The sequence below is a fragment of the Hemicordylus capensis genome, chromosome 3 (genome assembly GCF_027244095.1).
Source record: "Hemicordylus capensis ecotype Gifberg chromosome 3, rHemCap1.1.pri, whole genome shotgun sequence".
NCBI classification, from domain to species: domain Eukaryota; kingdom Metazoa; phylum Chordata; class Lepidosauria; order Squamata; family Cordylidae; genus Hemicordylus; species Hemicordylus capensis.
Genome location: NC_069659.1, coordinates 236,929,526 through 236,954,904, shown reverse-complemented (window position 1 = coordinate 236,954,904; position 25,379 = coordinate 236,929,526). Strand labels below are relative to the sequence as shown.

Below are 25,379 nucleotides of genomic sequence, written 5' to 3'. Positions count from 1 at the left end.
TTTCTTTGAACACTGATGTATCTGTGGGTCATCCTGCACTTGCTAGTACCTCCCTCTCACCTGCAGGCACTCTGGTTATGAGTCCATAGGGATAATAAAGTTTCCAAGCCTTTTGGAAATAGTATATAGATGTTCACTTGGCCTGTGCAGGTGAATGGAAGGTAACCAGGTACTATTATGTGTTTGAAGAAGTCATAGAGTTCTGCCACTCTCTCAGATTTAGAGTCACAAATGCTAAGAAAAGCTCTCTGACTGAACAAATCCAGTCTTAACAAGATCACATGGTCTGAAGCTGATGAAGTTCACTGAGGTGTATCTAGATTACCACATGTTTTTCAAAGATAAGGTAGATCATGTTTCCTAGCCAGGCCTGAGAAGGAAGTAGGGAGTAAAATAGACCTCCTCCAATCCAATCCAATCCAATCCAATCAATCAATCAATCAATCAATTAAAAAAAAGTTTTTAAAATGGATTGGATTGAAACTTCTGTTGTGTAGCAAACTTGGTCAGTTCAAGCTATTTTATGACCACAGGCAAAAATTAATGTTGATACCCCACTAAATTACATAATGCATTTTGTGAGTGTGTCTTCATGTCTTTGTATTAAAGAGTTTTCCTGAATTCATTTTTCATGTTTTGGAGAGTGGGAGGAAGAGGCTGCCAGTGGAAAATGATGGATTAATGAGAGACGACACACACATTTACATCTGGGACAACAGGGCCTGAGGCAGGGTAGAACTTAGGCTTCTTTCCTTGAGGCTCCCCCCCCGCCCCAGTTTCAGCTCCTTCTCCTCCTGTACTATACAAGTAAATAATGGTTGATGTACAGAACACTGGTACAGTGAGAGAGCAGTCTAACCGAGTTTGTCAATTAACTGCACTGCTGCAGCAGGGAAGCAGCAATTTTTGACGCCCACCCCTTCCCCAGAAAGTCCTCTCTGCCCCCTAAAAATATGTCCCTGAGGGCTGTACAGCCCTTGGGGTCATATTTTTGGGTGGTACAGAGGGTTTCCTGGTGAGAGAGAGGGTGTCAAAAATCACTGCTTACCTGCTGTATTGGTGCAGTTAGTTAGGAAGGCCCTGGTACATCCTTGTTCTGCCAGATACTTTTGCTCCATTCAAGTGTATGGAGAAAGGGAAAAGGAGCTAATTAGGAAATCAGGAATGGGGCATGAAGAAATGACACGACATAAGAGTCTGACGGTGGGTGGAGGGAACGATGACACTTTTGTTCCTTCTCCAAGATGTTTCTGATTAGCTTGGAGCCCCTGGAATTGTGCCCACCTGTTCTCTCTATTGGTCCTGAGAGCAAACAAAACTGCCTTCTGTATTGGGCAATATGTTCAGTTCTTTGAGCTCTGCTTGGACCAAAGTATCTGAACTTTGTGCTCCCTAATTAAGGTGACCTCATCCTGTTACCACAGTAGTGTTTAAAGTCCATCGGAGTGGGGCGTACACACAAATCCTGAGCTCAAAATAGCTCCATTCCGATTACCCCCTCACTCCCTCACAGCCGTCCCTCTCACATTTATGTTCTTGGGGCCTAGATTTGTTTGGTCTGACTTCAGAAATGCAGCTTGTTACCAGCGCCCTGATTCTGTGCTTGGCACTGACTCCTGGGAAGTGCACTGAAGGGACGATGCAGGACAACACCATCCACCAAGCAGCACCGCCAGAAGAAAGCTTGACATCAGACTGGGGGATTGGGACAATCCGGAACAGCTTTGAAACCGTTACTGGCTATTTCGACTCCTTCATGGAGATGCTAGGAGGGAAAAATGGAGTCTGTCAGTACCGGTGCAGATATGGTAAGCTCTTCTTCTTTCATAACCAATCAGGGCTGCTCTAGGCAGCAAATTATTAATACTCTCATCCAAAATGCTTTCCTCCCCCACTGAATGAGGGCCTATTGATTTTGCTAGTAGTAAAAATTCTCTCTTTCCTCATTCCAGTTCTGTCACTGACCAACGGGAGTGACTGGGAGCGACAAGGGAGAAATGTTTTTTTAAAATGCATATATTGATTGATGATCATTAAGAAAAGCTCCCAGAGTATGTGAAAAGTGGCTTTCCTTCAAGTAACTACAGGGATCTGGTAATAGGGAGATTGAGGAGAAAACTATATGCCGGGGGTGAGGTTGATTTGTCCTTCCCCGCCCCCCAGGTACTGACTGCATTTACATTCCTAAGGCAAGTGGCTCTGTATCATCGTGCCCCATTTCCCTGTAGTGGCTGAATTTGTCTCAATGGCTTGTCCATCCATCTTCCAGTAACCTCTCTACATTTCAGAAGGCCTGGCCTAACAAAAAGGCAGTCCACATGTTAAAGTCCAAACTAATTTGCACCAGTCCAACTAGGCTATGTGCTTATAGATTCAAGTGTGCATCTTCTATTAGACTGGAAATCACTTGTGGCAGAGTCAGTGCAACAAGAGTAATTCCTGTCTGCATGCATCTTCTGAACTGTTCGTGGAATGGATGAGCACATTCCTGGATCAGGAATGATGAGCACAGCTCCAATCAGAAGGTTGGTGCTTTCAACTCTGATAACTTGATTATGAGAAGAGCAACAAAATCCATTCCGTTCTCTCAAAAACCAAAACAAACCCAGTAGACAAAGAGTTAGTGGCTCTAACCTTCTTGATTAGTGGAGTAGATGCACATCTACCTGTGTGCATAGCTGGATTGGGACCACTAACTATTCTTGTCACATGTTTGTTGTCTTATATGACCATGCACCAGAATAGAAGGGTAGCACATATGCTGCCTTATTCTGACTCAGACTATTGAGACATGTAGCTCAGTGTTCTCTACATACAGAGACTCACAGCAGCTCTCCAGGATTTCAGAGGACAGGGGTCTTTCTCAACCTTGCCTGGAGTTGCCAAGAACTGAACTTGTTCTGCACACTACACACTGTATTGAAAAATATACTCTACAACTGAGCTGTGAACTGTTTCATAAATATAAGCAATCTTTTAGAGCACGAAAGATTTCGTTTCTGTTTTCTCTTATTTTCTTTTTGAGACTTACACAGCTGTGCATTTTGCTTTCACGATGTTACCCATGCTCCATTAAGTTCTGAAATTGATCCTAATGGAGTTCCCAAGAGCTGTTAATCAACTCCCTGCTCATTTTTTCAGAATAGCTGGCGATTGTATAACTTTGTTTTGCAGGTTCCAAAAACTTCCCAACTTTCCAAAAACTTCCATCGTTCAAAAACCAGTAGTATTTTCCACAGACACCAAGTATTACTGAGGGTTTAGAGCCATTTCACATGTTGTTGTTTTTAGGTGTGCATCTACAATACACACTTAGGTGTTTTAGATGTATTATAGCTTAAAAGTGTGCCGTGAATGAGAGCTGATTTGATTGAGCTGCACACCAGGACTACCTTGGTTTGAATCTCACATCTAACATGAACTCACTGTGGATTCAGTGGCTGGCCTTAAAGAAGCCACTTTTCAGCCTCAGCTACAATGTGGGGCTAATAATACCTTACAGGGTTGTTGTGAAGATTACAGCAAGATAATACATGTGAAGTGCTTTGCACACTCAGAAAGTGCTATGGGAATACCGGTCAACATCCAGACTAACAAATCGCTGGTGCTGCTAATGCTGTGCTTGTGCTACTGGAGAGGAGCAATTTTCTTAGATTCCCCTTCTCTCTGAAGCCCATTGTGACTCTCAAAAGTGTGTCACCATTGGTCTCAAAGTGTTATTTAAAGGCCCTGGGTATTTAAGAGAACGTCTTCTTCATTATGAGCCCCACTGCCCATTGAGGTAATTTGAAGAGGTCCATCTCCAGTTGCCGCCAGCTCAGCTAGTGGCCACACGGGGACAGGCGTTCTTGGTTGCTGTACTGACTACTGAGCCTGTGGAATGCACTCCCTACTAAAATAAGATCCTCCTCGTCTCTGACCATTTTTAAAAAGCATTTGAAAACCCACCAGTTCACCCAAGCTTTTTCAGCTTTTTAAATTTTTAAGTTTTCATCTGTTTTTGATTTTTAGATTGCCTAAATTGTTTTAAGATTTTCGTGTATGTTTTAACTTGTTTTATGTATGTTATTGTTAACTGCCCAGAGATGAAAGTTTGGGGTGGTGTACAAATTTGACAGATAGATAGATAGATAGATAGATAGATAGATAGATAGATAGAGCAAGAAAGAACACATTATATAGGCACATTAATCAGAGAGCCAGGATTGGCTGCAGCTGCTTGTCAAGGGTATTGCCTGCCACAATCCTGTTTTTTTCCTGCCATGTAATGTGGAGATTGGCCTTGGACATCACAGATCGTGGGTCAGATGCCAGCAAAGGAAGGGAGGGATTGAACTTGTTCTAATATGACACCTGGTATTGAAACAACCAGGATAAGGACACCTTGTTCCTCCTATAACCTTTGAATGCTGACAGCTTGGCCCCCAGTGAAGGTCTGAACAGGCTTCGATCTGCACCTGGCCTGCAGGAACTTGTGCAGGCTGTTAGGTTACAGGAAGGTAATGGTGCTCTTTTCAGGAGTGACTTAAACAGAGTCAGGGTGGCCCAAAAGATAGCAGTGCCTGAGGCAAGACACCAATTGCTGACGTGCACCATGACCTTTTGGCAGGGGGACGCGCTCTCTTTCAAAAGTGACCTTCTGAAAGCAGCATGGGAGCTGTGGGGAGGAGGGAAGTTGGTCAGCGGCCTCTTCTTCTCCCCTCATGCTTCTTGCAAACTTTGAAAGGAGCATGAGGAGAGGCTCTCTTTGCAAAGCCTGCAAGAGTCAGATTGGTCCCAAAGAGCTGCTCTGGTGGCAGCAGCGGGGGGGGGGCATCTTGCTCTCCTGCTAGCGCCACAATTATCTGCCACCTGAGGTGACCACCTCACCCTGCCTTATGAAAGGGCTGCCCCTGCAGAGTATGAATACAGTCAGCCATTTGCCAAGTGGCAACTGACTGTTCTGTGCATATGACCAAGGAACCAAGAACCTGTTTTATCCTGCCAGGTGGTATATAAAATCTTTTCAGACTTATACACCTGATAAGAAATCAAAGGAAACAGGGAAGTGGTCATATTCAGTGTACCACTTCATTCATTCATTCATTCATTCAATTTCTATATCGCCTTCCAAAATGGCTCAGGGTCGTTTACATTAAAACAAAACAATTAAAACCAATTAGCAGTTAAAAACAGAGGTTGTAAAATACCATAACAGAGAAAACATTCAAAACAGTTTAAAAACCCCTGAAAAACCAGGTTACAACATTAAAACCATTTACAACCATTGAAAAACCCTGGAAGGCCAGGCCAAACAGATAGGTTTTAAGGGCTCTCCTGAAGACCAATAAAGAATTTAGATGACGGATTTCTGCAAAGTGATTTCTGCACTTTGCAGGCCACAGCAGAAGACTAGCTTTCCAAATGGTTGCTATGGTTGTTGGGGGTTGTAATTTTTTATCCCCAGTTAATCAGCAGAGCACTAAAGAAGCTATCCATTCCAGTTACAGAGTAGTTGCAGAGTTTAGTTGTTGCGGCTATTCAGAGAAGACACATGGAGATTCTTGTAGATCTAAATACTAAATAGATTCATTGGTGAAGTACACTGTGGATAGGAAAGACCTAACCCTAATCTATAGAACTACATAATGAATAGGTAGGGGAGAGATATATGTTTCCATATGCTCCCTACAAGGAAAGGAAGGGGTTATGACTCAGCACAGGAAACACCTGTAGAGTCATATTAAGGGTCATAGAGTAGAGACAGGTAGAACAGTTAGGGAGACCCTTACTCACTATCTCTACTCCCAGTGCCCCTAGTGGTCATTAGGATAGTTGATGCAAAAAGTCGATGCACTGGAAGTCCATCTCCAACAATGGTAACATGTCCTTTGATAAATGTCTGTTGGTATTAACCCACTGTTTGACAGCCAACTTGTTACACTACTCATATCTGTCCAGAGATCTCTTATAATGAACACCCTCCCTGTGTGGCTGACTGACTGGGCTGTTTGGCTGACTGACTGCCTGTCAAAAGGTTTTTGAACACACAAGAAACTTCTGCTCTTGAATGGTCAGGAGCTGCTGGAAAGCAGAAGCTTATGAACTCTGGAATGATGTGGGCAAGAAGGAGAGAAAAGGTTCATCTGACTAACTGCAGAGTTTCCAAGAAATGAAGGGTTAATCATTGGTTGATGGACAGTTGCTTGATGAACCTTGTTGTCAAGGGTGTGTGGCTATGTTCTCAGTGGAGAGTTCTAAGGATGAATGACAGCAGAGGCCTGTTAGAGAACGTCATTTGGGGGCTGAAGAGGAAAAGATCTGGAGCGGGGGTGGGGGTGGGGAGTGAAACCGTGCTGCGAGGTAAAGCAGAGACTAAGAAGGGAATCTAAAGGAGGAATTGTAATCAAGTTAAAGGAGTTGATTGAAAGAAAGAGTGAAAATATATCATTCAAAATACACTTCTGGGAAAGATACAATTTAATTCAGATTTCTGAAGTCTATCATATTTAATGGCAGTCACAGGCATACCCTATGAAACAGGGAAGAAAGTAACTGTTGCAGGGCGTAGATATAACTGAAGGCGTGTGGGGGACATATGTCCATGGGCCCCGAGGGAGGGAAGGTGGGAGGGGCCACAGGCTGGGCGACAGCTCGCTCTTCATTGTCCTCCTCCCACCTCCTCAACTCACTGGCACACTGCTGGCATCTAATCCGCCAGCTCATCTCCACTTCCAGCAAGATGAGTCTTCTCGGGGAGGGAAGGGGAAGGGTTATCAAGCAATTGTCTTCTTTCCTCCTCTCCTCCTGGCTGTGCTTAGTTTTAGCCCACCCCTCTTCCTGGTGGACTTACAGGATCAACAGCGAGGGAAATGTTGCTGAGCATCAGCCAGCCAGTCACAAGGAGAGGAGGCGGGAGGGATGTTGCCTGACACTCCTCCCCCTTCCCTCCTAAAGCTGAGACAAGAGCTGGACCTTTTTCAATTAAAGAAGCTTAGTGTCCACCATTTTTTACTTCTGTCTGCATTAAAAAGAACAGGATAAAAAACATAATCCTCCGTTTCTCTGCTCTCCCTACAAAAAACCTTCCTTAGCACTGGGTTCAGTGCTAATTGCTAATTGCTGAGGCAAAATTTGGGACTCAGTTTCCCATGAAAAACTTTGACCAGGTTATGTATATGTTTGTGTGTGAGGAAAATGAATGGGCAAATAAGAAAGACAGAAGCATTGTTGGTGCTGTGTGAATATATGAGGTAATTATATATGTGTTAAAAATGTTTCTGAGCCAAAGGAATGCACACACGCAAGTGTATGCAGGTGCGCGTGCGTGTGTCTAGAATTATTTGCATAAGAGTGGAAGAGCCTTTTGGAGAGAAGTGGGGGGCGGGGCAAGATAGGAAGGGGCCCATCCTCACTTCTTGTCCCAGGACCCACTCCAGCCTTGTTAGGCCTCTGAAGTGTTGCTAACAAAGACTACAATGAGATGCTGGGAGGTACACTATGTTGAGATAAGAAAAGATTTAAGTCTGAGTCTGAGTGGGGAAAATAACTAACTCGTGGAAAGGGTATAGCATCTTAAATTGTGGAATTGAACTGAATGGATCTTAAATTATGGAACTGAACATATTTATCTGAACCGAAAGAAGAACATCATTTTAAAAAATACTTTAAGCTTTTTCATTCAGTCCTGGATTTCTGGTTGGTTCATTCCTATTCCTATTCCTATTCCTATTCCTATTCCTATTCCTTTCCACTACTGAGTAAAAAAGGGATACAGAGGAATTCGAAGGAAGTGGTGGCAGCAAAAGACAAGGATATAAAGTGGCCAAGGAAGAAAGTGAAAGGAACAGGTTGTAAATGAGGTGCAACCATTTTACCAATCAATATCTCTTTACTATATATATATATATATATAGCAGTATATAAATATGATAAATAAAATAAATAAATGTGTTTTATAGAAATAAACAATAAATATATGCCACCTTTTGGTCCAAAAGTAAAAACAGTAGAAACCAGGCTAAATAAAAATCTATTTTAGTAGATTATTATGAACTAGTCACATTAGGCCCGTTACAATAACGGGCGCTAGAAGACCTTTGGGGCTGGCTCCCTTTCTCTCTCCTCTGGCCCCCCCCGTCTCCAGCGGGGCCAAGTGCGGCCGCTGCCGCCATCGGGGCCGGTCGCCCTGCCGCGGCTGCCGCTGCCATCGGGCCCAGTCGCCCCGCTGCGGCCGCCGCCGCCATTGGGCCCAGTCGGCCCGCTGTGGCCGCCGCCGCCATCGGGCCTGGTCGCCCCGCTGTGGCCGCCGCTGCCCTCGACTCCGGCCCGGTCGCCCTGCCGCGGCCATGGCCGCCATTAGGTCTGGTCCCTCCGCCGTGGCCGGCGCTGCCGCCATCGGGCCCAGTGCCGCCATCGGGCCAGGGGGCTGCAGCGGTGGCACACACGCCGCCACCAGCCTCCCTATGCTACTGTAGGAGCCGGTCCAAAAATTTAGGAGGCAGACAAGGGACACAATAAAATATTGAACTTAATGATGGACATTGTGGAGGGGGAATGTTTTACAGCTGCTTCTCTCATAACACAACAAAATCTTATGTAGATTTAACTAAAGGTTTATTGAGAAACAACTCCATTTTCTCCTACTCGACTCCACCCCCACCCCAAAACCTCTACAGGATCCCATCGGGACAAACATCTCAACAACACAACATAAAAGATTACTAGATAGAATGCCAGGGAGCATAAATGGGCTTCTCTTTATCCCCTTTATAAATAACACCCTTAGAACAGAAATAGGGCTTCCTGGGACAAATAAAAATCTTATTAAATAACTACCTCTGAATATCCTAAATTTCCATGTGCCAGGCTCCCTAGGATTTGTCAAGTCCTGTCCTAAACATAGTCATTCCTTCTAATGTAACATGTAAGTTATCTCCCAATTAAGAAAAACTTTGCAATATCTGGGTTTTAGGGCTGGATTTTAATTTTGGGCCAAATTTATTTGCAACATGTTGGCCACATTCGCATATAATGCAGAACCACCTCTCCCCCTACTCTCCCATCCAAATTAGGACATACTGGAGAGCATCCTCTCTTCAGTCAGAGAGACTTCAGAGAGGCGGAGGAGCTGGCTGTGTGGGCTTCCTTCTTGCTTGAAGGACAGTCTGCACAGCCAATCAGGGAGGGAGAGAGGGAGGAGTTTCCTTCCTCAACTTCAGTCTGGAATGGAAGGGAGGCTCCCTGGACCCTTGGTTTGGAGCAGCAAAACTCACTACAAACTGAGGGTTCAAATTGGAGTCTCCTGGGCGCAACCTCGTGTCGTGCTACGGATAGGACCAGAGTTTCACGTGTTTGGATTTAACAGTAAGTAAACTGTGTGTCCCTGAAATTCCAATCCCCCTATGTGCAAATGCGGCCGTTGTTACTGGTCTTGCTTGTAGTTCTGGGACAGCACTTTACATTTCAGCAGAGCCTATGCTTCCCCCCCCCCCCGCCTTATTTTCCATTTGCTGTAAGTGTGTTGAAGTCCTAAGCACAAAGAATATGTGTACATATCAAGGCACAAAAAATACTCTACATGTACATATAGAGGTACATGCATCATTGTTTATAAGATATGTATGGAAATGAAAGGCTTCTTGTTAAAATATCTGTAGTACATCCTCCCCCTTAAGATGTGTTTTTCTAAAAAAGCCCTTTGCTCATGATAACCTCCACTTGGCAGGCTTTTGAAACGAGCAACTAGAAAAGGCTGTCCAAAACCGGCAATAAAGAGATTTCATTAAACTACAGCTTAACCTATTGACAGATTAGTTGCCTCCAACCACATCATAAATTAGGTGGCTGATCTCTTCTTTCCAGGGCAGATAATCCCAAGCATTTGGCTGCTTTTTAAAAATTCTCTCCCTAATGCTGATGAACACATGTTTTGCTGACATGCAGGCAATTGCGAACCCATCTTAATAAGCAGTGGCAAAGTCCATTTCTATCTGTAACTTGTATTTGCCCTCTTGTGGCTTTCCATTCACTTGATTCCTTGCTGAGTTCTCAAAAGCCTGCTGTGCTGCAGAAGTCACACCAAAAAAGCAAAAGGAACCATTCATTCCCACTTCCATTGTAGATTATTATGTTTTAGTACTGTACACGTGTTGTATTTTATTATGCATATAAAAAGCAATGTGGCAAGTCAGTTGCTTGGTCTTATTGAACTGCCCATTTTTGTGTGAACTGGAAATTAAACATTTTCAGTGCGGCCACAACATTTGATTTTTGGCATACAATAGTATTTAGCATATGTGGCTGTCTTGCATAGGTGACATGTAACAGTATTGATTTTTGACAATTGACACCTTATTACATTTCACATCTGCTAAAATTAGGGTTGCCAGCTTGGAAGCATTTCCAAATCTGCGATTCAAAAGGCCTAGTGATGTCACAAGATGAGATCTGATGATGACACAGTATTGATTGATAAAAATATTATATATGCCTCTTCATCTCCTATCAGGCCAATTGAAGAGATTGTCTGGCATTCCAGCAGCACACATTCACTTTTGAATGGGGCAAATAAGGGAAGAAGCAGCAGAGATGGCAGGAGACTAGAGAATGAACTGGCTTGCCTAAACAATTAAACTTAGCCTTCCTAAACCTGAGACCTGGCAGTCCGAATAAATGACATATGACTATTACTTACTAGGATATCCTAGTAATGAAAACTGAGATGGCAGTGTCTAAGCACTTGGATTTTGAGGAAAGAAAATGTATGCTCAGATTGTAAACATGCCATTTTCTTATCAACTCATGAACATTTTCTGATCACTTCATTTACAGTCCAGAGTAATTAGCATGTACCTCAAGGGTATGGCCTTGTGTATATAGCCTTAACTTATATTTCTATGGATATGCTTCCAATAACCCTGTGAAGCAGTTGGGGTGGGGTGGGGAGAGAGAGACTGAGACTGACCCAGTGAGCTTCATGGCTGAGTGGGAAGCTCAACCTGGGTCTCCTTGGCCTAAGCCTAGCTTCCTTCTAGTAACTTTTCTGTTTTACAGGGAAGGCACCAATGCCCAGACCAGATTACAAGCCTCCAGAACCCAATGGCTGCAGCTCCTATTTCCTGGGTCTCAAGGTACCCGAAAGTGTATGTACTGCTAACAGCTACTTTCCTGATGAATGCACTAACCAAAACAGCCAATAAGAAAGGCAGTTGTCTTTGCCAGCGATGTGATGATTGCTTGGTTATTTTTGTCCCTTAGCCTGCCCCGTCTCTCTGAAGGGGAGAGTTCACTGGTTAATGCTTGCCTAGACAGTCACACACGTCATGCTATCAAGTGCAAACAGTCTGCCTGGGCATGCCAAAGGTGGTGGCAGGCTGCTGATGGCAAGGGAAAGGACAATACGTCATCTGATTGCCATCTACTTAATCTGCTGTTTGATTGCCCGGGCACTAGAGCATTCCCCCCCCCCCCAACTGTTGGTGGCTGCTTCAGCATGTGAATAAATCCTACAGATGGGAACTGCGTAAATGGAGGCAGGCTCCCCAAACCCTAATTATCATAATACTTATTGCAAGGCAAAAGTGCTCCTTCCATTATGAATGCTAGAAGAGCCATAGGCTGCAACAGAGAAGCAAGCGGAAGATGTGTGGTAACAGGGCCCTTGGCTAATGTCCAGACTAGAATCTATTCATGGACACGAAGCCTAATGCCCATTGGTGCCATTGCCTGAGAGTGGATTCAGCAGATGGCAATTCAAGGCTTGCGAACAATATCTAAGCAGCAGCAGCAGCAGCAACAACAACAACAGCATCCCCATGTTCCTGCAAACTTGTTTGCAAGTATGAAATGCTGCCAGCAGCCACCTCTCTCTGTGTGGTCTTTTATTTCCTTTGTGCTGCTTCATCTTTCTTTGATATTGGATAGCACATGAAAAATATCTCACACTGTTCAGGATGTTGTTCTGCAGTTCTGGTCCTTTTAAAATGATTAAAGAAAAGGAAAATGTGCCTGTACTACCGTGATATGTCTCTGAGAGCTGGGATGGCTGGTTCATTGACACAATCAGGTCAGCTGTAACAGAGAAGGAATGGCTGGCGAAGAGGAATATCTTCTAGAGCTCTTTATGTAGTTAAAAGGCATGATTGCCTGCTAGGTGCTACCTTTGGTTCCCAAGACTGAAAGCCAAGTTATTAGCTGCCCTGATGGTTAATATCACTGCAATATACTGTCCTTTTCCTGGACAAAATGGACCAATGGCCTTTCTCGGGATAAGGCAAAGATGCATATGCTGCAGCTAACACATGGATAATGGAATGTTATAAGGAGCACTTAGGGATCTCTGGTGAAAAGTGAACAAATGGCTGGTGTCAGATTCCTTTCTTCCCTTTCCTTTCCTGTACAGCTGGATCTGGGCATCCCAGCCATGACGAAGTGTTGTAACCAGCTGGATATATGTTATGACACCTGCGGTGCCAACAAATACCGCTGCGACGCCAAGTTCCGCTGGTGTTTGCACTCCATCTGTTCCGACCTTAAACGTAGCCTTGGCTTTGTCTCCAAGGTGGAAGGTAAGTTTTCCATTCAAGCAGACAATATGCAGATGGATGTGTAGATCATGATTTCCTAAGCAGTGGGAGCAGATGGGGACAGCTATGGTCTCTGTGATCCAGCTATCTATGGTTCACTCTAAAATAACATTCGAAATTAGCTCCATTTATTCCCCCCACCTCCCTCTCCCTCTTTCTCTCTCTCTGGATAATGCGAATTCAGATTTTATTATATAGAGCTGAAAATTCTGGTAGATACACCAGGTATCCTGGCATGTTTCTCTTGTTTAAACAAAAAAGGTAGTCCTTTTCCTGTGTGGGACAGTCAGGAGCTGGAAGCAGACTGAACACAATACACTTGTGGACTGTGCCTAGCCCTGGGCTGTGTTTGGCCCAGGGTTTCCCATTTTCACCTTTCCATAGGATGGCAGTGCCCCTGTTCCTTAATAGAATCAAGCACTGGGAAGTCTGCACTAGCCTTCCCTAAGAGTGGAGAACTGGGAGCAACACACACTCCTTTTAAAGAAAGCAAACCTTGCTGAATAAGATAAAGCAGTTCAGAATAAGAACAAGATGCCATCCTTTTGAGAATTATTCTTAAAAACCTTAGAAGTTGGAAAGCACATATAATGCACCACATGTTGCTATGGAATATGTGACTCAACCAACATTTCTTCCCCACATGCCATTCCTTTCTCTCTGGTTCAGACTACTGCAATTAGCTGGCTAAGGGGTCACTAATTTATTTTCCAAGTGTAACAATTAAGATAAATGGGGAAGTTCACACTTCAGTGCTGCTGATGCAAACTCATTGCAGATTCCTTAAAACAGTGCCTCTCATCATTGGCTTCCTGTCTCATTAGGATGATTAAACATGTGTAAATTTTAGTACCTTTAAGTGTACATACCTAACAGAAGCAGAATAAATAGACAATACCAGAAGTCCTGAATAGTTTACACTATTAGAGCACCTTATCCAACTTTTCCCTCAAGCTCCTTTATCATTAAGATTCTGCCTACATTTGTGTCCCTACCTCTCCTAAGAAGGGAGAGAGCACCAGTGTCTGTTTAGATTTGTGCTAGGACAGTATTCTCAGGTTCCTTTTCAGCTTCACATTTCCATTGCTCAAGGTACAGTTGGCCTGTAAAGATTGTTGTAGCCATTCCAAAGCAGAATAAAATATTTATTAAGCAGTTTCCTGGAATGAACAATGGAAGCATGGCTCACATGGAAAGGCAATATTAGACAGAGGGCCACAGTTAATTGGGCCATAATCCACTCTCTTCCTTCCTGTTTGTGTTGAGACTTGGGCTGTGTGTTTCTTTGAATACTAACCAATGCCATTGCCTCTCCGCCCTAAGTCCTCTACCCATCACACTGAGTAACAAACTGCATTAGAAACTCTAGGAAGCTTCAAATGCAGTTTTTGATGTGGCACAGGGGGCTTTTATTCACAGGGAACAAACAAGTCTTATTGCATACGCAAACCTTAGTTGTGCTTGAAGTCCCTTTCTGCACTGAAATATGACCTTTTAAAAGCATGTGGTGCAATTTATATATTTTAAAGAAATCACTAGCAGTCAACATAATTTGCCTCTGTTTTGCATGAAAACCAGTTTGAAGCCAGTAGGAATATCAACTTTATTCTCTCGTAGCCCAAATACAGACAAAGGATTAGACTAAAAGAGGCCTTCATGCAGAAGCTTTGAAGTGGTTTGCCAGGTGACATGGCAAATTTTTTAGCTTACAGATTGACAAAAAAAACCTGACAGGGTTGTGGCAAAATAAGTCCTCCCACTCATCAGCTGAATCTTTGCTTTCATCTAGCTGACATGAGTAAAGGTCATGATTGTGCTGACTCACTGTGGATAGAATAGGAATTCAGATCTGAAATTAGTGTAATAAAAATTGTGAGCTGAAAACACTAGATACCAGATTATAAAAAATTGCCATCTAGTTTTCAAGACTTTAAAATGTACTGCTTCTCACTCCCCAGATTTCCCCAGCATCATGAGTGATATGCATTTAAACTTATAAACTCAGATAATGAAACTCACCCATTGATTACAGACCATAAAATTATTGAGTTGGAAGGGTCTGTGGAGGCCCTTCTGGAGTTCAGCCCCCTACTCCGTGCAGAAAACTGCTATAACATCCCTAACAGATGGGCAACCAGCCTCTGCTTGAAAATCTGTAAAGAAGAACTCATCACTGCATGAGGCAGACTGTTCCACTGTTGACCAGAAATTCAACTGTTGATTTAAGAAATTCAACCTAACATCTAGCCTAAATAAATAAATAATAATAAATTTGCTCCCTTGTAATTTCAACCCATTGGGTCTAGTCAAGGAAAACAGAGAAGAAGTCTACTCCTTTTTCTATATGAGAACCCTTCAGGTATTTAAAGATGGCCACCACATCTCCCCTTAGGTTTCTCTTCTTCAGGTTAAACATACCCGGGTCTTTGAACTGGGTTGCCAGATCTCATCGTGTTGTTTTCCAGATCACTGCTTAAAAGCTGCTCCTTTTAGCAAAGACATTTATCTGTCTCAGTATTCATGTCCCATACTTTGACTTGCTCTTTTCTCTTCTGCCTTACCATTAAGTATTTTTTAGGCAGGAAATGTTCTCTCTTCCTCATATGAAGTAAATTTATAGTATCATATATTTTATAGTAATATTCGCTCGCCGAACCTTTTTCTAGACTAGTTCTAATAGTTAATAAAAATTATTAGAGTTATAAATATTGGCTAGGAAGTGAGAAAGGAAGGAAATAAGGGCAAAAGCAGAAAGCTATTCATTTCTCATCATTGCAGGTACAAAAACCAGGGACAAATCACAGCGGAGGAAGGACACATACCTTACCAAGAACTGGTAGCTTAAATGAATTAGCACAAATTCATCAGCCTTCAGTGCTCAACTAGGCAAGATCTGGGAGATCTTTGATGAGGCTCATCCACCCACACTTATTTGAAAAATAATTTAAAAGCAGTTGGGAGTCTGAGAGCTGGATTGCCCAAAGCTGCCGCTCACGGAAGCACCAGCCATCACTTTTATGGTGCTTCCCCCTTCACACAAATGGCACCATAAAAGTGAGCAGCCAGCTAGAGGGGGCGAGTGACAGCTCTGAGGCGGGACTTCCTACCTACTTTTGGCACTGTAACCATGAGCATTGCTGCTCAAAATAACATCTGAAGAGGGCTAGGAAGAACTCATTTTCTGAGCTTCAGTTCAGACAAAAGATTCTACATCTGAAAAAAAGCAGTGTATGTGCTTCCACCTTAGCTGGACTGCTCAAATCCTGTGCTTAAATGCACCCTTAATGCAACAGTGTTGCAATAGAAGCCTGTGTTTTCAATATATCCTGGGTTTAGGGGACTCTTGTTCAGGGCCTGCTCAAATATGTATATGGTTTTATGGGTCAGTAGTCCTTGGGATGGACAGGAGGAGCCATTCTCTCCCTGTATTTCAGACTGTATGTGACTGTGCCTCAAAGGTGTACTGATTCTACACACTCAGTGACTTAATAAACATATAAGTGGGCTGATATACTTCACTGTGTTTCAAAAAGGGTATTTGCTTGTCCTGTGTTGATTTAGTTGTTATAATTGTTACAACGTATCATAAACGACCCAATTTTTTTTACAGTAAAGGCTCTTAACCTATCAGGTCTTTGCAAAAGAGGAGCAGGTAATCCTCTTGCTTCTGGGACAGCAGGCTCGCTTGCTGCTGGAGGAAAGAGAGAGACATAGAGTACCATTTCCCCGCCAAGCAATTCAGAAGACTGAACAAGCCCCCATCTAGGAACAATCAACCAGGAAGCAGTCTGTGGACAAACACTTGTCTACAGACATTAAGCAGAACACAAGCCTTTTAGAGCAGGCAGTGAACATGTATGATTGATCCTGACATGCCCCCCCCTTTCCCTTTTGCTGCAGCATGCGACTCAGTAGCCCAAACCGTATACAAAATGGTCCGGACTTTGGGCTGCCGCCCCTTCATGAACAGCCAAAGAAGTGCCTGCATTTGCAATGAGGAAGAACGTGATGAATTGTGAGACGTGTATCAAGCTGCTCGATGGCTCTGACTTGACATCTCCCTTCTCTTCTGAGGCTTGGTCTCCTGCCATCTGAAGAGGTGCCATTTTGTAACTGCAGGGTTAGGGGATCAGGTGGCTGCAGCAGTGCATTAACTGCCGCTTTTAAAGTTGGGATCGATCGAGAGAGGAAGGTGGAGCAGGAGGCTGCACTGGCCTTTACGCCACTTCAGTACCATCTGACGACTTCCATCACCTTTCCTGACTGAGCATCTGCTTGACATAATTTACAGTCTTGTATGAAGACCGCCTGGGATTTGTGTGACTATCTCATATATGGTCACATACATGGTTAGCAGGGGTTAGCACTCCTGCTAACTTGGCAAAGAGGCACCTTTTAACGTGATGAGCCTCTTTATTTAGCAGGGGGAGAGTAACTGGCCCTATCCACCCCCAGCACAGTACCCCCAGTGACTGTTGCTGGTGTCTGTCTTATGTTTCTTTTTAGATTGTGAGCCCTTTGAGGACAGGTAGCCATCTTATTTATGTATTATTTTTCTGTGTAAACTGCCCTGAGCCATTTTTGGAAGGGCGGTATAGAAATTGAATTGATGATGATGATGATGATGATGATGATAATGACAAAGACTGCAGTGCAACACTGACTACAATAAATTCTGGCAGCATATATGTGCATAACAGCACTACCAATATCACAAGACATTTACTGCTGCCATAGTTTTTTGAGAGCTGCTGAGCCATTCAGCTTTGTCCTACTGGCTATGCAAACCCCATGCTATTGAAAAACAAACATAGGGCTGTGCCGGCAATTCTGAATTGCTCAGCAGGCCATAGAATGGTAATCTATATACATTCACCTTAGGAACAAAGAGGGGAATAACCACAGGACCACACTCTGTATTGGCTTTGGCATTCTCATTTATTTCATTTCCATTAAGTCATGACTCCACTTTAAAAGGGACAACATATGTATCACCTAATAAAGAGAGAGAGAGTGGAACAAACATTCTGAGGAGAAGAAAAGTTTAAAATACAGGCAGTTGCAAAACTAACATTTTTTAAATAACATATATAGTTCAAAATAACACCAGAGATTGCAGGTAACATTAAGAAGCTCTTTTCTAGCTATATAGAATTACTATTATTTTACAGCTTCAGGTGGTACACTACATATATTTTTGTAATCATACTTCCAAAATATAACTCTTATGCCCTCCAGATTGCTGCCTGTGTACACTCTGTTTGATCAAGGAGTTGCTTATCGCAAACTGAAGTGTTGCTGACATTTTGTCTAGCGCCTTCTCATGGAAGATAGGGGAAAAAATTCTAAATATAATCTGTTGCAATTGAACTTCCTCCATTCTCTGATTCGTAACCTATCTGAAACCCTTGGAGCTATTTTGCACTGCAGTGATACCTTGTATGCTTTCCAACGCTTTCCATTTACATAATATTGGTTTTACACTGTTAATTTTTTTTTCATGATCTCATAACTAAAGCATATCGGCCTCCCCTCCCCCTGTTTCCGTATGTTATTCTATCCTATGATATGTGTGTGGTCCCTTAGAAACTGAATTTGCTAACTCTGTTACTTTCCTAGACTGTCCTATGATTGTTACATTTTTAATCTCTCACAATACTTCTGTATGAAAGCAGAACAAGAGCAATTTGGACAAAACTAAACAAAAGGCAAAACATTCCATGAACCAGGTGTGGGACGGGAGGACAGAAGGGAGACCACAAGGGCAATGTCAGCTCTATCCACTGGGAGTAGTACAAGCAATGGAATTTTGATCAATGTACATTTGGAATTGAAACAAGTACAATTTTCAGCACCAGAATAACCACATCGACGACTTTTTCCATAGTACAGATGATGCACTATGCAGATTCTTTCAGTTAGCATAAGCATGATGCTGACACTTAGCACAAGTAAAATATTAGGCTGCAATCCACAAACTACTTCTGAATAATCCCACAAAAAGAAGAGAGAAGGGGTAAGAAAGAGACAGTGCTAGAAAACTGAATGCTGGGAGCTTCAGGTTCAGCCCGGTTAACTGGGAGTCATTGGGCGGGGGGCAGTGGCAGGGGGAGTGAGGTCACTGCAAAGCAAACCAACTCAAAAGCCTGGCAGGTCTGCTTCGCACAGTTCTAGGAAACAGTATTAAAAACAATTCAGGCATAAGTAGTCAGTACTTGGCATAAGTATTTATGCCAGTAATGCTGGCATAAGTAGTTTGTGGAGACCTCCAGATTCAGTATCAGTGAAATGCACACAATTTGATATTGTGTGCATTTAAAAATATTGTGTGCATTTGAAATGATATTGAAATTAGTCCTATGAGCTTTAGTGGGTCTAATTATAGAATCATCTTTTGCAGAGTGATGTCAGCACAAACTGACATTTGGATTTGTATGTTAAGCTGGTGTTGTGAAGGGCTTCAACACACATCCAGATTACGAGTTACTGTGCACCATAGGCTCACCTCATTTTTGGAAGATTTTCCTGGACATCATGATTTATCATTTCACCTTAAGTTGTTGTACTAATACATCAACCTGCCTAGATCCACCCCAGATAACCAAACTGTGTTGATTTAAGTCCAGAAGAAGCTGCCTTATTGGTCCATCTCATTCAGTATTGTCCACTTTGACTGGCAGTGTTTCTAGAATTTCAGATCTCCAACCCTATCTGGAGCTTCTAGGGATTATACCTGGGATTTTCTGCATTCAAAGCATGTGCTCTTCCACTGAGCTACAGCCCCATCCCAATTTCAAAACTCACAAATGATCATGTGCCAGTTTAAATTGGTGCTTTGCAGTCAGTGTCTTTCCCCACTTTTATCCCCATGTCAATATAGTTTTGTAAAAACACAGAACTACTATTGATCTGAAGATCTGATTATCTAGACATTTTGCATTTAATAAAAGTTGGTGAGATTTTGGTCCTGTGAATCAATAGTGAATACAGCCATCCAAAAGTAGCTAGCATACATGAAGTTCGGATGCAGAATGCATTTAATTTGACCTCAACAAAGCATGACCTGCAACTTCCAATGGGGGTGGGTGGGAGGGAGAATCACATTTTTTATTTTTTGCCAAACACCTACCATTGCTCATTGTCAAAGATAATCAGAGAAAAGTACATTAAGACATGTTTATGCGACAGATCTACTCCTCTACATCAATTCTAATGGGGCCACCTGTCAGCACATGATTAGCCATGTGACTAGCTTCCTTTTCCTTAGCTCCAGTCCATCTGCGCATCCGTCTACGACAGCCCTGGGCACAACGAGACCTCTCATCCATCACTCCACACACAAGGATGTGGCAATGCAGGAACACTTCCTGAATATAAAAGCAGAGATATATATGAAATATTGCAGTGATCTAGCTAAATCTGTAATGCACAATGCCAGGGAAATATTTCCACTCTAGAGGTCTCACTATGGGTGGTGAAACTTGCTTGTTAAAGGTGACAGTTCAAGATTATTGGAGATATTCCACCAAAGCAGCAAAACAAGACACACTTGCATCCTACTTAGGTTGTTCAGCTACATAGAATGTATACGGCTTTTCTGGAAATCACACTTTGGGCTTCTGATGGACCTGGGGGAAGTGAGTTAAACGCATGAAGCTACCTTATACCAAGTCAGTCAGACCATTGGTCCATCTAGCTCAATATTGTCAGACCAGCAACAGCTATGTAGGGTTTCAGGCAGGAGTCTTTCCTAACTATCTGGAGATGCCAAAGATTGAAGTTGAAGCTGTCTGCATGCAAAACAAGTGCTCTTTTACTGAGTTATGGCCCTTTCCCAACCAGTTTGACACTGTTGGGTTTAAATTTAAACAAAAATTTAAAAAAATTAAATTGTAATGTTTTAACTTTTACTATGTCATTAATTTTGTTTTAACTACTGTTTTAAGTTTTTTTGTTGTCATTTATTTTAACTAATGTTTTAGTTTTTTGTTTGTTTGTTGTAAACCTCCCAGAGACATGAGTTTTGGGCAGTAGAGAAGTGTGTTTAAAAAAATAAATAAATAAAAAATAAATGATGAAAACATTTGGGAGAAGCAACCTGATATGCTTGCAATGTTTTGTGTTACATGGCCTGTACTGATTTGCCTTGGCATTAATTCTTGCCACTGCAATGCTAACATTTCTTCTCAACCTTCAGTATATTCACCTTCAAGAGAAGCTGGTCTGAACAATATGGATTAAGCATGGGCTAGAAACCCATCTTATTCAGCAAAACAAAAAACAAAACAACCCATCCTAACCCAAACTGCCAGTTTGTTTATTATTATTTAATTTATTTTTTACATTTATATCCTGCTTTTTCTCCAAGGAGCTCAGAGCGGAATATGCTCATTCAAAATTGTCTAGCATTGAAACTGAGTTATAAGACAATATAACCAGCCAGATCACATAAAGTTATTGTTGCTATATTATTGTATGAACCTGATTTTGTGCTCTCCCCGCCATCCTTCTGTACTGGTCAAAGAATGTAATAAAGTTTATCTATCTATCCAGCCAGATCACGAAATCCTGTCCAGGATTAAAATGAGCTGAGTGATAAGTAGTTTTAGGTGTAATCAAGCCTCCATTACTGAACAAGGGAATGACATCAACAAACTGTGTATGTCATACATATTTAGGTTTTGCACCTGAAGGTTGGCTTTTTCCCTTCAATAAAGAAATAGAGAGCATATCTACACTGTAGAATCACTAAACAGATTTAGTCTTCCTCATGAATCAGTCCTGGGAACTGCCTTGTGGAGACTAGGAATCTCTAAAAGGGAAATCTCAGCACCTCACCAAACTCTTTGTGTGGGAGTCATGACTTGGGGGCGGGATTTTGCTGAGCGCTCTTTCCCCCCAAAGCACTCAGGGGCTCTTAGGGCCGAACATGACCATGACATGTCAGTTCCATGACTGAAACCTCTGAAATCTTTTTTCTTTTTAAAAAAGCAGCTGGGGGTGGTGGCAATTTTGATAAAGGTCATAGCACAAAGGGAGGGGTTTTTAATCCTCTTCCCTATGCTGTTTCTCCAATTTAAATAATCTCATGATTGCCTTCTTTCTCATTTTCACGTGTTCTAATGCCCACCTCTTTTGACTTCACCATTGCATCCTCTGTTTCCTAGTGTATCCTGCTTTTCCTTCGCTAATCTCCTGGTCCATCATATTATCTTGATCCCGGTCTGGCCTTCAGCTAGAGAGATGCCTAACCCGATGAACAAACTAGATGTTAAGTGTAAGTTCTTTGACATGTGAGTTCCATGACTGCAACTCGCAATGTTTTTTCCTTTTCCAAAAAGCAGTTGGGAGGCCCGGGGGGGGGGGGGGGGGGGCCCTGAAAGCCTGGCCGTGCAGATTTGTGAAATGGAATACAACAGCAGCAGTCCTAAAAGAGTTGGAAGTGGTCCTTCCAACAGTGGTCCTAAAAAGTAAGAGGCCCATCCACATATACGATGCTCCTAATAATGACCAGCATTTTGGTAGTAAACCGTGAAGAGGAAGGGGGTTGTATTTTTGCTCACCCTATTGTCTTTACCCACAAATTTGAACACCGGGACCTGGAAGTGCTTGGCAAGATGATCCTTCGACGTATATTGCTTCACAGACTCATCGGAAACACAGCTGAAGAAAGCAGAGAGAAATATTAATGGTTTTCACAGGCACGGTGGAAAAATCCCAGCATATTCCAGCCAGAAGAGGGCAAGGAGTCTGGCTATTCTTGCTTAATAGTCACATTAGTATCTTTGAGCATGGCATGGCATCCAATAATAAAGAGGAAAACAGCAGTTGGGACAGATCACATTGCCAGAAACGAAAAAGCCAAAGCAGCAAAGAGATTTGTCAGAAGACACACACAGCTAATCTCTCTCCGTATACACAGCTCAGGTATCCTAGGGGTTTGGTAACATTACTGCAACCACGTTTTTATCCTCAGTTCACCTTTTTGAACCACCGAAATTTCAACAACCAATAGAGATGCATAGATAGTGCAGCACTGACTCAGGCATGGCATATATTAGCATTTATTTCAAAGAATGTAATTTTAGAATGACACAGTAGATAGATAATATCATATAGAATCTCCTTCCCTTCTTTATACCTTAAATACAAAGGCTTACTGCAAAATAAAATAACTTTTCAAAGCAGTTTTATTATTCACTATTTATGCTGGTTCGTGGGGTTTAGTTGCTTCCCTTCCCTTCTGTGTAGACAATACTGAGCGAGATGGACCAATGGTCTGACTCAGTCTACGGCTGCTTCCTAGGTTCCTATGTAAAGCTTCTAGGTCCCAGCCCTAGAGAATAATGACTTATATACTTATTTTACAAGGTTTTCATTTTCATATCAAGCCACCTGATAGGGTCTGTGATTCCCAAACGACTAAATCCAGAATCGAAACTCATGGGACTAATTTGAAGAAAACTGATTAAGAGTAGCAACCATCATCTCCCAGAAGTTAGACATAATGCTAAAGATGTGAAAAATGTTTGAACTGAGGATTAATTGATAGATGTTGGTTCAGCAAAGTGCCCTTTCAAAAAGAAAAACATCTGGTTTCATGGTGGAGTAGAACACAACGCGGCACATTTTCTTTCCAGTAATCTAATCTCAGGAATGTGGACTTTGGATGTTATAAAAGCTGTAGAAAGGAAAGAGGGAAGGGAAAAGGCTCAGAACATGGACAACTCCAGTCTTACAGTGGATAGAATTAGAGGTGCACCTAGGTAGCGTTGGAGCCTGGACCTAAAGGCCTCTGGAGGCCCCCCGCTGCAAGTTAAGCATCATTTTTTAACACGTAGGTTCTTGAGGGCACAAACCACACCATCCAGGACAGACTAAAGAGGATTTGATTTGCATCCCTGCCCCCCGCCCAAGGTATGGAGGCCCTGGTCTTTGGCCCCAAAGTCCAGGGGCAAGAGCACCTCTGGATATAAGTATCTTTAAGGAATGGACCCATGGCATAAATAGCTAATGAACTACAGTATTACCTAAGGTAGGAAGGGCTTGTTGGGCAGCACTTGATTACATTTTCAAATGGCTCTGATTACAGAACCACTTGAAAAGAGCTCTGTAAATGGAGGGGAGAGTGTCTATTTTCTACATGGATGAAGAACAGTTCAGCTATTTACTGCCCAGTGATTAAGTCATGTAGGAAAAATTAATGTATTGTTTCATATTCTGTTATGCGGTGTCTTTCTTTAGACTTAGGTATGGGTGGGCTTTCAGGACGGACGTGGGGCAGGTGGCATCTGGAATGTAGGTAACACCCCATGCACAGAGATGGAATCAAGTTTGGTCTAAGTAGAGAGACTGTGTATGTGTTTTGCAAGGAAAGCTGAAAAACAGCATTTCATATTGGGCTGGTAGAGAGCTGATCTCTGGATCATGGCAAAACAGCTAATAGTTAATATTACTTTGGGATCAGCATGGCCTGGGTGCTTGTTTCTACACCACTGTTAATACCGGCTGAGCCTGTACATTTGAAAAGAAAAAGATTATTCCAAGGATTCGGGGCATAGCAAGGCTGAAGTGATCCCTGGGATAAGAAGTGGCTGGTTTCCTGGGCCCCGGATGCCTTCTTCTCCCCACTCGCCCATCCCCTGTACCTTTGCTGCAGAACTATATAGACATGGTGAAAAACAAAACATTCTCAGTATGCCCTTCCCCTTGTTCATATGCAAATAATTTCATACACTCTCCACACTCTGATCAGGAGCCAACTGTTTGCCACTGAGTCATGCAGGCAGGAGGGGAGTGTAAAGAATGGGCTGTTTCCCAGTCAGTGGGTCCCCCTCCCTCATGAGTCCAAGGACATTTGTTTCCCGCCCCTTGTATCATTACAGCCACACCACTGCAAAGACCCCATAAGTTTACATGCACTGTCTTCCAAGGAGAGGGACCTTGTAAAGGCTGCCATGAATTTCCCACTGCATGTGAAAGAAGGGGACTGAAGCAGTATTATAAGGAATACAAAGGTATCGTCCAACAAATATAACTAGCTGGGAATTGGACTAGGGGCCAACATCCCAATGAAACTGAGCAAACAAGAATGTCAGCTGTCCAGGGGCGGTGCTGAAATTGTGCACATGGATTCAAAGAACCCGGGCTGAGCTGCCTCTGGGGCCACCTGGACAGCTTCTAGGGCTGCCTCGCTGGCCCCTTCTCCTTCCCATAAGCGCACCACCAAAGGCCAGCAGAGTGGTGAGGGCAGCACAGCCTCCCTATGGGCTCCTGGAACAGGGAGCCTGCTGCCACCGCCGCCATGGGGAAGAGGCTGCTGGTACCCACAGTGGTGAGGTGGTGTGCTTGTGGAGAAGAGAAGGGGCCAGCAAGGCGGCCTCAGAAGTTATCAAGGTGAGTAGCACGCCACTGCCATCACCAGGGATGCGGGGGCAAGCTGTCCATGAGGAAATGGGCCACCTATACGCTCCCCACATGCCACTGCAACTATCTTAAAGTACAGCATCATTATGTAAGACATGGACAATCAAAGCTGAAATCTCAGTTCAGCCATCAGTGGCCTTGGATGTTAACCATTGCTGATCCTCAATTCTTCATCTGAAAAGTGGGAGTAGCAGCCTTTTCTGAATAAAGGAAAGGACTTGTATCTTGTAGCATCATTCATAATCAGGGATGGTCCAAGGTATCGTGGCACCAAATGCTGACTTGCACCTACCCCTTGGTGGGAGCCAGCCCCCATCAGAATTTTGAAAGTGGTGCAGAGGGTGGGAAGGAGGCAAGGTTCCTAGCAGCCTCCTCCTCTCCCTTGTG

At 43.1% G+C, this 25,379-nt stretch overlaps 2 protein-coding genes across 4 annotated transcripts in view; one reads left to right on the top strand and one right to left on the bottom strand.

The window, feature by feature from the left end:
- Positions 1 to 1,054: 1,054 nt before the first annotated feature.
- PLA2G12B (phospholipase A2 group XIIB) lies at positions 1,055 to 18,101 on the top strand. 2 transcript variants are annotated; one of them, XM_053309857.1, is made up of 4 exons: positions 1,055 to 1,808; positions 11,035 to 11,111; positions 12,383 to 12,548; positions 16,467 to 18,101. In XM_053309857.1, exons 1-4 carry the CDS (start codon positions 1,571 to 1,573, stop codon positions 16,583 to 16,585), a joined length of 600 nt encoding a protein of 199 aa, XP_053165832.1. In that variant the 5' UTR covers positions 1,055 to 1,570; the 3' UTR covers positions 16,586 to 18,101. The 2 variants fall into 2 exon arrangements, with proteins under 2 accessions (XP_053165832.1, XP_053165831.1); XM_053309856.1 differs by having other exon boundaries at positions 11,035 to 11,123.
- Positions 17,486 to 25,379, bottom strand: part of OIT3 (oncoprotein induced transcript 3) — a 63,081-nt gene continuing 55,187 nt past the window's right edge. For both annotated transcript variants that reach the window (XM_053309854.1, XM_053309855.1), the window contains 2 exons: positions 22,130 to 22,229; positions 17,486 to 19,933 (listed from right to left, as the gene is read on the bottom strand). In XM_053309854.1, the coding sequence (XP_053165829.1) occupies positions 19,757 to 19,933; positions 22,130 to 22,229 (277 nt within the window). In that variant the 3' untranslated portion in view covers positions 17,486 to 19,756. The remainder of the gene's footprint in view (positions 19,934 to 22,129; positions 22,230 to 25,379) is intronic.